The following is a 15,524-nucleotide window of genomic DNA, read 5'->3' on the forward strand; positions in this document are numbered from 1 at the left end:
TAGCACCATGTAAAAGCAATACCAACAAAATTAGCGGTTTTTCATTTATCCTATATGTCTCCTTTCAGTTTTCCCTCATTTTACATTGTTGTTTTGTGGTCCCACTTAATTCTTTTCCCTGATTTCCCCATGCATTTTCCTGGGTTATACACCATTTTTTTCTGGTTCCCTGAAAAACGTAAAATGGGGGTTCTACTGTAATTCAGTTTTTGGGTTTAGATCCCTTTTACAAAGCAGCTGACATGGGTCTCCATCAACCCCTATGCACTTAGGAAGGAGCGCCAGTGCTTAGGGTGAGCATTACAGAGATACTGACAGCAGAAATTAAACCTTTTTTGCATCCAGAATTCGCTCCTCTGCTGCTTGATGTGCCTGTACCCGGATACATTGCTTAAGCTTGGGTGCTGGCAGACATGGTGGATATCGTCACTGTAAAGTACAAGCTTTACTATTCTAATGGTGGTGTGAGCGTTACTCAGAGAGAGAGATGTGAGGCACACAGATTTTTTGGCTGAACACAGTGACCCTTTTAGATACTTCTGATCCTAATGCTGCGATGAATCTCCCCCCCCCCCCAGTGGTTTGTAGAATTCCCTGATAAACCTGTGCAGCACCGTGTCAAGCCTTGACTGAGAGCTTACAATGTCGGTTTCTATGGCAACTGAGCAGAAATGGCTGGGGGGGCACTTACTCAATTAGGAAATCTAACAGTTTATGGGGAAAGGAGCGCAGGCAGTGATATCAATCCTTTCCCTGCTGGAGAGAGGCACAGGATCGAGGAGCTTCACACTGGGCACAATGCGGCACGGGAAAGCATAATCCTGGCTATATTAACCCCAGCTAATGCTGCCTGCCCCTCCCCAGGGGAGCTTGCAAATAAGTATCCCTAGGAATCATTTCACTGTATTGCAGCCCCCAGTAGAGGAAATCAGGGGTGTATAGTTACATCCTGCTGAATAGCGTTACCCCTAAAACCACATGGAGACGGTTGTACCCTGTGGGTGGGGACAGAAGAGAGTGTCTGACAGGAATAAGAGAATCTCCATCTTGTACATTTAATAACTTAGTTTAGGCTACAGGCGCCAACTGTTGTTTATTCCCAGCCAAGCCCCCAGGGGCCGCTACAGCTAAATGCACAGATGTAAGAACAAGATCACTTGGCGGTCTCGTGCACAGATGTGTTCAGCACTGAGGGCACAGTTAGTCCCAGGCCCAGCACATCTGTAATATATTAATAATCCATGAATCCGGCTGAAGTGAGTCTAACTGTATTTATACATATGAATTGGAGCTGCCATAGCTTTTCCCTTAGATAAAACAAGGATAAGGATTACAGAGATTACAGCTCTGGGGACTAATCCTATTTTAGGGCCACTGTGACTGGCCTGCTGGATCATCAGGAGAATTCCTGGTTGGCCTTACTGCACCCAGCCCTCTTAATGCCCAGGATCTGTGGACGGGTGAAGTTTGTTGTGGACAGGTGTTTGCAGTTTTGGCAGCTGCAGGTATGCTGGAGGGAGAAGACGTATGTGGTGGGGGGGAGGTTCTTGTGGTAGAGGTGGGTGGCCTAAGTGGTGAGGCTTTCGGTGGGCCCAGATACCCAAGTCCAACAATGCTTAACTGGAAAATAAGGCCCTGGGAATTTCAAGATTGTCCTGGCCTTACACCTTCAGGCCCAGCTCCCTGAGGCTAGTTCTTCCTCCCCCCCCCCAGGGCCGCCATCAGCCGCAAGGCAACAACTGTTATGTAACTTACTTAGAAGCCTGCATAATTTAAGGTGGCCATACACTTAGAGATCCACTCGTTTTGGCAATATTGCCAAATGAGCGGATCTCTCCCCGATATGCCCACATTGCGGTGAGCCATATCGGGCTGATCCGATCGTGGGCCCTGGGGCCCAACATTTGGATCATAATGCTGCCAATACGGGCAGTCGGATTGTGGGACCGCATCTATGAAAACACGCATCCGATGGGATTTTTAACCCTGCCCGATCGACATATGACCGACTTTCAGCCAGATATCAATCAGGGAAGTCAATCGAGGGCCCCACACACGGGCTGATAAGCTGCCGACTTGTTCTGTCGGCAGCTTTTATCGTCCCGTGTATGGCCAGCTTTACATATAAAGCAAAGAATGTCCAGTGAAGCCTGACAGGGTCAAACTCCACTGACCACCAAAGAATTAATTCACTTAGTAAATTGCACAGTCCCCCATTGAACTGACTCATTAATTAGCACATTAATTATGCATTTAATATTTGTTTGAACTACTCATTATAGAGTAACATATTGAGGGATATATTTACTGAACTATCTGAACATCTCTTACGGGAATCTACATTACTTCAAAGAAACTTAGGGGTAGGCAGAAGAGGCAGCTGTCTAGGGCGCAATAATAGGGGGTGCATCTGACCCTAGTTCTGTCCCAATGTATCATTAGCCACCTTGTCATATATCAGCAAGTTGCCCATCTTTGGCCAACAACAGCCCGCTCTCTTAGGCTAGGGCCAGATGGGGCAGAAATCAGCCTGCCGAAATCTATAGACTGATTTCAGCCCCAACTGCTAAGCGAATCCTCTTGTATACTCGTGTCCGGAAGCCTTGTGTCGGCTCCAGTGCAAACAGACTGAGCGGATTTCGGCTTGAAATGCACAGTCTTGCGTTTCTTCTCTAAACTGTGAGATAAGTTTTTCTCATTGAATTGGATCTGGCCCTATGTATGATACTATGTATATATGTATCATGTTGGGTACATGTATGGTGGGCCATCAATCCTGATCGATATTCCTGTACTATAGATATTGGTCAGTTCTCGATCAGGCATGCTAGGAAATTTTATGTGCCAGTGCACCAGAGCTGCCAGTGTAGACCTGACAGTTAATGAAGTGAAGAGGAGATGCAGGTTGCTCAGTCTGTAGTCAATTTGTGTGATTATGTCCATTGAGTCATATACCTACAAAGGCCTATGTATAGCGTCTCAAGCCTTCCCCACAGTACCTCCTGCCACCTCCTTGCACCACTGCCCCTCCCCAGATTCTGAAGTATCTTCCTCTAGCCATGGCACTGCCACAAGCATCTATAACACTCACCGAGGTTTCACCCATCACCAAAATGTTGTTCCCCCCCCCCCGGAGGTGCACAAAGCCCACTCTCTGGATGGGGGTACCAATAGTATTTGATTAAAAATATTCCCCCAATGTGTGCTGTGCCCCCCTCCCGTGGGAGGAAAAACATTTTGGTGATAGGCGCCCAAAAATGGGTTCTAAAATTGCTGTGCTCTACTGAATCCCCTGCCATATATATATCCTCAAATCCCCCTCTCAGTTGTCTTTAAAGAGGAACTCACCTAAAAGCTGTTTTCTAATGAAAGCAACTTCCCATTACTCATGTTCTCCTCATTCTCACTGGTTTTATAGACATTTATAGTTAAATGGCACTGCTGTTGTCTGTCACTATCTGTCTGTTCCTTTCTGTTCTTTGCACCACTGACTCCTGGAACAGTTTTTAGGCTGTGTTCATCTTTTAGTACCTTCCTTTAGTCACAGAAACCATAATATTGGGCCATTCTTATACTGTCATAGTTACTTAGGGCTGTTGTTCTGCCTCCAGCTCAGCATTAACACTAGATCACAGCCAGACTTCACTGACCCATTTAACAGGCAATAGCCTCATTATGCCCATTTGCTCAGTGCTGCAGATATTAAATATTTCCAACCTACTTTTCCATAACAGACACTGACTCATGTACCAATGTTCCCTTAACCATACACTTTGCTTCCTGGCATGGAGTCTTGCAGGCGGCCAAGCTGTGCCCTCTCTCTGCTTACAGGGGACTAATCTTACAGCATGATTACTAGCATGTCACTAGCACTGTCCTTTGGGTGGGTGGATGACTGCAAAGCCAGAGTTGTAAATGGAAGGAGTATCAAAGGCAGGTAGAGTAGGGCAGGATTGGGATAGCAGGGCAACCTGGCACAATTAAAGGTGACCATAAAGGAGAAAACGACAGAGTTCCGCACACCGGACTGCTTATTTAAAAAATCAATTGATTTTTTAAACAAGCAGTCCGGTGTGCGGAACTCTGCCATTTTATCCTTTATACTTTGCAGAGCGTGGGATGCTGAGAGACTAAGCACCACCGTGTGGGGTTTACCTTGACGTGGTATGGTGGCTTATCAACTCTATGATCATAACTTTGTAACAAAAAAACCCTGTTTTGTAAACTTTTGAGTACTCCCAAAACCCCCTATTATTGTATAATGCTGAGAGACTCCTGCACCCGGTCGGATGATTTGTGCTGCCGAAACTTCAACTCTCTACATGCGGTGAGTCAGAACGGTTTCCTTTTAACCTTCTTCTATAGGTGACCATACACAGGCCAATAACCTGCCAATAAAAGCCGCTGACTCAACCTCTCCAGAAAGGGCTATTAGTTAGTGTACAAGGCCTTTTCAACAACCCAGTCAATTTACTAACCGTACGAAATCTATTAGGGGAGGTTAGAGAATCCCATCAGACATATTGATGCAATACTTACCCAGCAGGTCTCCACAGGTCTGCAGTGTATCGAAGTTAGATAAGATTATTGGTCTGCAGGACTGGACTTCATTAGAATAGCATGTAGGTGCTTAAATCGGGCAAAGATCCACCAAAAGGGTTGGATTAAGGCTGGATAAGATAGACATGTGTAATGGGCACAGTGGGGGGGGTCACGTGGAGCCTGCAGGAAGGCCTGGTATTCGGACCCGGCCCGGGGGCACGGGTGGCTATGTTCAGAACCAGCTGCATTGGAAAGCAAGAAGAAATGGTACAACTCAACACCAAACAAGCAGATCTTTCTGTGTATGTGGGTTGCCCAACCTACAACATCTCCGAGCAGCCAATTAGGCTGTGGCCACAAAGGCTGATGGCTCTGGCTGTTGTCAGCCTGTGTATTTGTGCAGGTTGAGAGAAGCAGATCATCGTCTCAGTGCCCCTACTCCATTAATCTGAATCTGATCAGCCTGTGTACGTGTGCTCACACACAGCGGAGCTGAAGCTGGAGCTGAAGCTGGAGCTGAAGCTGGAGCTGAAGCTGGAGCTGAGATCAGCCCAGAGGCATCAGCTCCACTGTGTGTAAGTGCACACAGGCTGATCAGATTCAGATCAATGGAGTATTGGCACTGAGCAGATCTGCTTCTCTCAACCTGCAAAAATACATAGGCTGACAACAGCCAGAGCCATCAGCCTATGTGCCCACAGCCTTAGACTCAAAGGGAACTGCACTGATAGACATATGCCAGATGGAGCCCACACGACCTGTTGTGCCCAGATTCCCACTGCTACTAAACGAGGGCATGTTGAGACACGTTTAACGCAGTGATTAGACCTGGTGATTTTTACCATTCAGATTCTGATGCCACCTTTAATTATCATTATTGCTTTTCACTCCAAAACCCTTTGCAGGGACCCGGGATAGTGACAAACGTAGGGAATTCTCCGGATGCTAAGTGTTCTGTCTGTGCCAAACATGGATACAATTATGGAACGTTACATAACTCCCCCCACCCCAACAGCTCGTACTCCCCCTCATGCCCCTGTCATGGCTCTATGTGTCTCTTTCTGAATGGCACATTCCCGTGTTTACTCTCTGTGCTACAGCTCAGTGCCACCCCCTGCCAACCCGCATGCCCCAATCTGCCCGTTACAGTCTGGAAATTGACAATTTGATTTAAGCCTATGTTATCATTCCTTTTGTTGTTGAACTACAATTCCCAGAAGCCCTAGTGATCGAAAGTTCATTTGGCTGAGGTTTGGGTAACTGGAGTGGGGATTTTCATTTTGGGGAAAGGTGGTTCCAGAGTAATCTTTCCAGAGTGCTCTTCCTGCTCTCGCTGAACTACAATTCCCAGCATTCCCTGATTAATACTTATTATTTTCTAATAAGGATAAAGTCTATTCCTGGCAGGTTAACTTAAGGATTTTCTATCATAAATAACAGCTGAGCAGGGTGGTGCAACCTACAGCTCACACTGAATTAAATTCCCAGCATCTCCAGTTTTCTTTACGCTGTGCAATACAATTTGTATAACTGGACAGCTAAGGATTCAATCTGTAATTACTGGCTGGGTAACTGAGCTCCCACCGTGAAGGTTCAACAGCCCCTGAGAACCATGGATGCTGGGATTTGTAGTGCACCAAAGCGATACAGGTGCAGCCTGTTTATCATTAACCAATATATGTCAATAAAACACCTTATAAATAGACTGGTAGTAACCAAAGCACCAGTATCTACCCATCTTCATGCCCGGTGACACCAGCAGTGCTACATTGTGCAATTACTCTTCAGTGGGGTATGTAAATCTGACAGACCTATACATTACTACAGTTGTCCTGAGGGGAAGAAAACAGACTTGCGCACTTCCAACATTAGTATCTGTTTATTCTTAAATCCTTATTATTACCCCCAGGGACGACATACAGATATCACGCCTACAGAATTACTTACATACATTTATATACCAATACATAAAAATGTCCAAATCTGCGCTCAGAGGAGGCCAGTGGTTACGTCTCTATGTTTTATAACCTGACAGGGGATGATGGCAGTTGTAGTACAAAAAAAGGTCTATATGCTGCATTTTTGGAAAACCCTTTTCCCCAACTGAACATGATGAATCTATTGGCTTATGCCTTGACATTTTATCTGTGCATTTGCTTCCTTGCACCCTGTAACTGCAGCACTGGCATACAAGACTTATTTAAAGGCAAAGCTACACCTATGCTATAAATAATCACCTGCTGGAGAAGGATTGCACCAAGCAGAGCTCAATCTGCAGTCGAACTAAAGCCATTAGCACCAATATAATTACTGAAAGGTATTTATAAAGCAAATCTACAGCAATTTCCCATAGAACCCTGCCCCTTTATCTCCATCACTGCCATATTTACCCAAAAGGCCCATTAGGATAAAAAAAAAATATATATACAATGTGGATTGTGCTGTATCCAAAACTCCCCCACCATATTTTGTACTCTATTGCCCCCCATATTCCCTATTCTGTGCTCTATTGCCCCCAACATTCTCCCTACTCTGTGCTCTCTTACCCCCAACATTCTCCATATTCCGTTCTCTATTGCCCCCAACAATTCTCCCTATTCTGTTCTCTAGTGCCCCCAACATTCTCCCTATTCTGTGCTGTATTGCCCCCAACATTCTCCCTATATTGTGCTCTAGTGCCCCCCACATTCTCCCTATTCTGTGCTCTATTGCCCCCAACATTCTCCATATTCTTTTCTCTATTGCCCCCAACATTCTCCCTATTCTGTGCTCTATTGCCCCCAACATTCTCCATATTCTCTTCTCTATTGCCCCCAACATTCTCCCTATTCCGTTCTCTATTGCCCCCAACATTCTCCATATTCTGTTCTCTATTGCCCCCAACATTCTCCCTATTCTGTGCTCTATTGCCCCCACATTCTCCCTATATTGTGCTCTAGTGCCCCCCACATTCTCCCTATATTGTGCTCTAGTGCCCCCAAAATTCTCCCTATATTGTGCTCTAGTGCCCCCAACATTCTCCCTATTCTGTGCTCTATTGCCCCCCACATTCTCCCTATATTGTGCTCTAGTATCCCCAACATTCTCCCTATTCTCTGCTCTATTGCCCCCCACATTCTCCCTATTCTGTGCTGTATTGCCCCCAACAGTCTCCCTATTCTGTGCTCTAGCGCCCCCAACATTCTCCCTATATTGTGCTCTAGTGCCCCCAACATTCTGCCTACTCTGCACTCTATTGCCCCCAACATTCTCCCTATTCTGTGCTCTATTGCCCCCAACATTCTCCCTATATTGTGCTCTAGTGCCCCCAACATTCTGCCTACTCTGTGCCTTATTGCCCCCCACATTCTGCCTACTTTGTGCTCTATTGCCCCCCACATTCTCCCTACTCTGTGTTCTATTACCCCCAGCATTTTTTCTATCCAAAAATAATCAGAAATAGATTTCTGTGCTAGCAGGAGCTGTTTATTTACCCTTTAGAACTTGTAGGGGGAATAAGGATGGATTGCTATGGTAACAACATGCTTTAGACCTACTCACCGTGATGGTGGTCTCCTTGCTCTGCTTTTTGGTGGGCGACGGGGATCCGGGACTCTGCGGAGAGAGACAAGAGGCATCATCAAAGCTGCTCTCCATATCCGACATTGCTAATGATATCGCCCTGTGTCTCCGGGATTGGGGTCCGGGTTCCTCAGATCACAAGGAGGAGGAGAGCTCAGCGCTCATGTGCCAAGTCTATTGCTGGAGGAGACGGAATGGAATGTGGCCCCGGTCCCCAGGTAACTGAGCAGCAGCGAGTCCTGTGTTGGCCAGTCAGCGTGTAGCCGCTAATTCATCCCAAAATCTCTCACACCCCCTTGTGATCTGCCCGACTCTCCCCACCGCTGCTCACGGCTCATACACAGCTCAGCTGGGGCACAATAACTGAAACCCCCGTCAGTGCACAGTTCTGGAGAACAGCAGAGGGAGCAGCTCTGTGTTATTTAGATTGTAAGCTCCCAGGAGCAGGAACTCTGCTTATTTACTCTATGATCCTCCCTTTATCTATGACCGACCTCACGTGTAATTAAAACGCCCCCCAGTAAATCATTGGCGCCTGTTTATTGGCTCCTGCTTTATAGTATTTGTTTCCAATAGTAAATATACAAAATATTTCTGCTGCTACTCATTTAGGGTCACTATTTGGGGACTATTTAAATATAGACTTTAATAGAAATTAATTACATTTTTTCTTGAAATGTGTGTTAGATCTCTCTCTCTCTCTCTCTCCTGAATAAGTGTGAAATGTTTATCAGTGCTGAATTAATGGTGGGGGTGATGGCCCCTAACAGGAGATGGGCAGAGATCCTGTAACTCAAGCAGTGGGTGGAACTAGAAAAGTAATATGGCAGCATACCAGGGAGAAAGGGGCAGATCATAACACAAACAGTGTAGTTAGGCTTCATACATTTTGTTCATTTCAGAAGCGAAATTGTTAGAGACATCACTATAGGGCCCCAATGATGGAATAGCAGCCAACACTGATTTATGTAGCGTTTAAGGGCTTTTTCATTTCTCTTGCCCTGTGAGCAACAGAATGAATTAAATGACAGAACCAGCCTGACATCTGCCTCCATATAGAATTTCTGCTTGGCTTCCTTTCCCTGTGGGGGGGGGGGCACCTGGACAACAACATATTTCATATCCAACAACTGTGAATAAATGGAAAATGTTGCAGATCATCAACTGCACAAAAGCCGCATCCCTGATAGCAAGAAGGTGCTTGTGCTACAGAAAGAAAATCAGTAACCCCATGGTTGATATAATGAATAACAGGAAAATCCATGTAAACGCTGCTGAGAAAACCAATTTCCTCTCAGATCAAGCCTGTTACTATGGGAGACCCATGTTTTACATGAAAATTCCAAGTGAACCCACTGTAGCTACTACACTGGGAGGAACTGTATATCCCCACCCCTCTCCCACCTGCACAGACAGTACCTACCCCAGATACCCAGGAACCCACTGTACCTACTGCACTGGGAGGAACTGTGTATCCCCACCCCTCTCCCACCTGCACAGACAGTACCTACCCCAGATTAGGGATGTCGCGGACTGTTCGCCGGCGAACTTGTTCGCGCGAACATCGGCTGTTCGCGTCCGCCGCAAGTTCGCGAACGTCGCGCGACGTTCGCCAATAGGCGTTCGCGTCAAAATCGTTCGACCATTCGACCATTCGAGCGCTAAAATCGAAGGATTTTCGTTCGAATCGAACGATCGAAGCATTGGATCGAATGAAATCATTCGATCCAATGGCTTCGATCGTTCGACTCGAACGAAAATCGTTCGATCGAACGATTACAATCCTTCGATCGTTCGAATCGAACGATTTTCGGATGATCGAAGTTCGCGAACTGTTCGCAAATTTTGCCGGTGTTCGCGAACGGCGTTCGCGAACACATCGGCGGCGGTTCGCTACATCCCTACCCCAGATACCCAGGGAACCCACTGTACCTACTGCACTGGGAGGAACTGTGTATCCCCACCCCTCTCCCACCTGCACAGAAAGTACCAGCCCAAAAACACAATGTAGTTTCATAGATATAATTGTCATACTTTTATATTAGTTTAAATGACATTACATTGTAATAATATGATACCAAAGAAATCAAGTCAGTCTTAACAAGTATATAATATTGCATTATACAAAGAATCGATTAAATAATGTTTCATTTGTTGCCCTATGATTCCTTAAATAAAACCCTTTATCAAACCCAAACATATCACCAATGTTCCTCAAATTCATAAATTAAATCAATCTATAAGAGTAAAAATAATTTGAGTCAATTACAGCCTTTCAATACCCACTGTACCATCCAGAGAGAGTATAGCACCCTGACACCGGGGCTTTATTACAAGAAAAGAATTCATTTGACCAACCATGACCCCCCCAACTGCTGTAAATGTCACATGATTATCTGACAAGAACCGACAGCTAAATTATTACTAAATACAAACCCGATTCCTCTTGCTGTATTGCCATGAGTGGAGAGCTGACACTTATTATCTGTATAAAGAGACATCCAGAAGGAAGCGCCCACATGTTTTGGTCTCTGTTAACCTTCAGTCTATGGTTTTGTATCAACTGACAGATTCAGGGAACTGTCAAGTCTGTGTCAGAGGATAATAGTAGGTGCTAAATGCATCTGGGTAAGAACTTGTTTCCCTGCTTTTTTTGGGGACACTGATCTACTTAGCTCAACACACTGACATATTTCTAGCGGCCGAACACCAGATTTGGGGTGAGTGCTTATTTGTGCCCTGGGTACCCAGTGTCGGACTGACCCACCAGGATAGCGGTACCCTAGTCCGGGTGGCCCCACACTAGTCTGGCAGCATAGGCATAGTGTTCCCCTGTACTGCTGCTTTCTGAATCCAGTATTGTTATAACGTGCAGTAGTAAAAGAGCGTGGTTGTTCCATTTGTGCCTGTTGATTCTTTTATATTTTTCCCATTCCCTATGCAGTGCAGTTTCTTTTCATTTGTCATTCCCATCGCAAAACCTATTGAGAGCTCCATCAGAATACAGACAAACAGATAAGGTGCACCGGGACAAACGTGAATGGTAACAAATGGTATTCCGAAGGAGAGGTTTGCATATCTTTTACCACGGTGATAAGAACATATTCTGGCACTGGAAGGAGGCAAATTTGTACACTGCACAGGGAAGGGGAGAAAAGGGGTAGCTCAGCAGTTTAGAGGCTAACTAGTGATGGACTAATTTATTTGGCAGGCGCGAATTTGCGACGAATTTGCGCGATTCGCTGCCAGCGAATAAATCCGTGAAACGGCCGCGAAAATTCACCCTATAAAATTCTCCGGCATCGAAAAAAACGGGCGCCGGCATCAAAAACGGGCACCGGCATCAAAAACAAGATGCTGGCGCCGTTTCGCAAATTTTTCGCCGTTTCGCAAATTTCGCACGAAATTCGCGAATTTTTAGTCAAAACGAAACGGCGCAAATTCGCCCATCACTAAGGCTAACGCATATACATTAATGATATGGCTGAGCAAATGAAGTATGGGGGGGTATTTAAATGTAGAACCTGAAAGAAAACAATGGAAGGGAATAGTGAGAAATATTAGGAAGGCGCATTATTATTAATTTCATGATGGAGGCTAAGGGCCGGTGTAAATTTGAAGACGGGCCGCATTTGGCCCCCGGGTTGCACTTTGGACATGCCTGGGTTAAATGGTCATAGAACAAGTGGGAACAAGGACATTAAGAAAGAAAGTTTGACATGCAAGGGGTTAATGCGCTGCTTTAAATTTATTTTTTTCAGTGATCATCATATTTTTTTCAGTGATCTTACTGGCATGTGTGGCTTATGCTTTGCTCAGTATGGATAAGATGCGTCAGTTTCAAATAGGGGAGTTAATGTACTAAAGAGGACATATCGTAATATTTTTTTACCCTCTGTGCAACCCTTAGAATACATATTTTATTGTGAAGGCCCTGCTATATGTAACCGCCATAACCTACTGCACCACCAGTCTCCCTTCGGCACATCACTTCCATTGGGCTAGACACAGGCAGCAGCACACTGTAGCCAAGCGGGCTTACACTAGTTTGTAAGCTCCTTTGGTTGGTCTAGGGTTGCCACCCGGCCGGTATTTTACCGGCCTAGCCGGTAAAACACCTGGCAAGGCCAGGGCCGGTATTACAAATTTACCAGCAATGTAGTTGCCGGTAATTTGTAATACCCTTAAGAAAAAGCCCTTGGCCCACCACCAATTGGCTCAGTACTTACCTTTTTTTTTCAGGTTTCTGTCCATCGCGCGTGTTGCTCAGCCCCCTTTTGCATCACTGTATGTGACTCCGCCCCTTTTACATCACGGTCTGCCCCTTTTTGTTCCCGCCCACCGGCCAGTACAAATTTTTTGAAAAGGTGGCAACCCTAGGTGGGCCCCAGGGGCCAAGGCCTCCAGTCCAACACTGTGGGGTCCCCTGGTTAATGTTATCCTAATGTTTCTATATATCTGTAACCTTGTTATGAGCTAAGGGGGCCCAGCCTAAAGGCCATTTAGGGTGAAACTTGGGGTGAGGGCTTATTTGTACCATGGGTACCCCTGGAACTATAGCAGGGTGACTGCTACCCCAATGTTTCTATATATCTGTAATCTTGTTATGAGCTAAGGAAGCCCAGGCTGAAGGCCAGTTAGGGTGAGATTAGGGGTGAGGTACCCCTGGACTGTTACCCCAGTGATCACAAGAAGCCTAGAAACCTTGGCTGCATATTAACACAAATGAAATAGAATTGCTGTAAGACTATAAAAAATGAATTTTATCTTGCGTTGAGACAGTAATAATAATTGTCATTTTCCCTTTCACCTAAAAATTCAGTGATGGCAGAATGATGGTTGTTTTAACTGCCCTTAACAGCCATTCATTAAATCAGTGCTCTTCTCCATAAGGCATTCGTCAACCTCTGTCCAGAATTTCTAATTAAAAACCTGCCATGTATGAAATTATCCATCTATAAAAGGGAACAGGCAGGAAAGGCAGGCGAGAGCCATTATGACTTGGAAACACTTGTCTGTGATGGATAATGGGTGGGGGTGGGACTGAATATTGGGTAAGTACTTGAAAAGAAGGCTTGCTATTTGAATAATAGTAATGGTGATTAGCAATCAGTTTAGAATTTTACAACTATAACTCTAGATCTGGTTTTTATACAGCTGATAAAGGCAGTTGGTTGCACCAGGAATGATTGGTCCTATTAGTTACTTATTGATTTCCCTAGTGTAACAAACTGATCGTGGAGCAGTTACATTGGAACATTGGCTCAGAATGAGAAATAAAATCAGTTAAAGGAAATACCATGAAATGTGCTAAATTTATTTATTCATATTTCCTCACTCCCCTTATAAACGGGATCAATAGAATCAGTTTCACCTTCAACAAAAAATACATTTTTATTTTTGATTCTCATTTAACTATGAGATTCTGAATCCCTTCCTCAAAGTGTCTTATGTAAAATCCATTTAAAGCTTAAAAAAAGCCCTTTTATTTCCCGTGTTCTATGAGTGCGGCAATTATTCACACTCCAGCACACGCAATCAGATCTCTGTAGAACGACGGGAAGAAAATCCATTTGGAATGACATTGATAGTGGCTTAAAGGCAGGGGGTAATAGAGGAACGGGCTGTTTTGGTTGGACTTTAATCCTTGACTTTTAATTTAGAGAATGAAAGCAAGCAGTAATTGAATGGGATCTGTACTGATATAACATCACAAAGGGCAACTGAATGGGTGAGGCCTTATTTTGACAGTAAGTATTGATGGTTTTCAGCCCTCTGTTTGTGACTACTGAGCTAATTACAACTGCTAATTAGAAATATTCTGAGCTCATCATAAACATAACACATAGGGGCCAACAGAGCATGATTTTCACTCTAGAGTTTGAATATTTTTAACCTGCCCCTTTCCCCACCCTCAGTTAAAGCTGCTTATAAACTCACCTGGTGCTCATTGCTGGCTTTGCGTATATGGACGCTGCCTGACTCGGGCTGATGGACGGGGGGACCGGATGAGTGGAAACCGTTAACTGCAACCAGAAAAATTAATTTAAAAGATTAAAACGAAAGGATAACTAAAGCTTAACCAAAACCTACGCTAGAAATGCTGCCTCTAAAGATGCCCCCAGGAGCTCCCCACCTTCTTTTCTGTCGATTGCCTGCACATGCTCTAGGCTACAGTTGAGATTCATCAAAATAATATTAAATATTGTTATCTGTGCATCCAAAGTATAAATATAAAGGTTTTGGCTTCAAATCATAATAACATATAACTGCCAGGTTAAACCTGCCTGTAAACATTTCATTGCTCAATATAAGGTTGCCCTGTGCTCAAGGCCAGATTTACATACTGGCCCACTGGCATTCGTTGCCCCCGTCTCCTCCCTTTTATTCGGTCAAATTCTCATCATCGGGACTAGAGCAGTGGAGATTGGCACATGGGAAATTAAAAAAACTATCGTATCTTGTGTGCATCCCCAGTGTTTCTGAACCAATGTGGGTGTGGTTGGGCAGCATGCCGCCCCCTACAATCCTGCCGCTTTAGGCCTAGGGTTGCCACCTGGCCCGGCCTGGTCAGTAAAAATTATGGTTGTTCCCAATGTTATTAATAGGGAAAAAAGATACATATATAGGAAGGCCGGTATTTTTTTCCAGAAAAGGAGGCAACCCTACCTAGGCCCGGGCTTTGGTGGCCTCTCCACAAAACCAGGCCTGTCTGTGCTGAAAGGTAAAAGGAAGGATGGGAATGTCACTGATTTTGATCACCCATGCTGCCATGTTGGATGGACCTAGAGAGCACAACTGGGATCAGTCCTCCTGACAGATTTCTGTTTTAATAAAGGTTTCAGAAGGGTCCCATAACGACCCCAGATTGTTCCTGTCTGGAGTGAGAAAAGGGGCGCTCTGGTTCCAAAAAGTATTTTATTCATTGGAAAAATTACTGATTTTACATGATGTCACTTTTCTAATAGAAAAATGACCTGTAGGTTGCCTTTTTTTTACTTGTATTTTGGTGTTTCCTAGGAGATGCCCTGAGTGGCAACCCCCCTCCTCTAGAAAGGGCTAAGAGTTGGCATATAAATGATGCAAATGGGGCTATGATATAAAGGGTGGGGGCTGTGATATCGCCAGCCGAAACCGACAGAGATTTGATGAGGATTAAAGAAGTAATGAGCGGGATGGGACAAGAGTGAAGAGGCAGAATTGGGGCTGATCTGAGGCGGAGCAGCTAGGAATTACAAATTTACCAGCAACATTGCCGGTAATTTTGTAATACCCTTGCCAACTTGGCCAACAAAATACTCGCCATATGGCAACATTACATACACTAGACGTGCCCAGGATTTACCAAAGCAGAAACAACTTCTAGTAAGAGGCCAGGAGAGTAACTGGGCACTGATTGTGGGCAATGATCTGTTCTTCAG

General features: G+C 44.9%; 1 protein-coding gene across 3 annotated transcripts in view; it reads right to left on the reverse strand.

Annotated features, from left to right (window-relative positions):
* The window catches only part of gas7.L (growth arrest specific 7 L homeolog), a 104,189-nt gene that overhangs the window by 14,835 nt on the left and 73,830 nt on the right, over positions 1-15,524 (reverse strand). For all 3 annotated transcript variants that reach the window (XM_041575416.1, XM_018233867.2, NM_001097086.1), the window contains 2 exon segments: positions 14,044-14,129; positions 8,083-8,136 (listed from right to left, as the gene is read on the reverse strand). In XM_041575416.1, coding sequence (XP_041431350.1) covers positions 8,083-8,136; positions 14,044-14,129 — 140 coding nt within the window.

This window comes from Xenopus laevis, chromosome 9_10L, assembly GCF_017654675.1.
Source record: "Xenopus laevis strain J_2021 chromosome 9_10L, Xenopus_laevis_v10.1, whole genome shotgun sequence".
In the NCBI taxonomy this organism is placed as follows: domain Eukaryota; kingdom Metazoa; phylum Chordata; class Amphibia; order Anura; family Pipidae; genus Xenopus; species Xenopus laevis.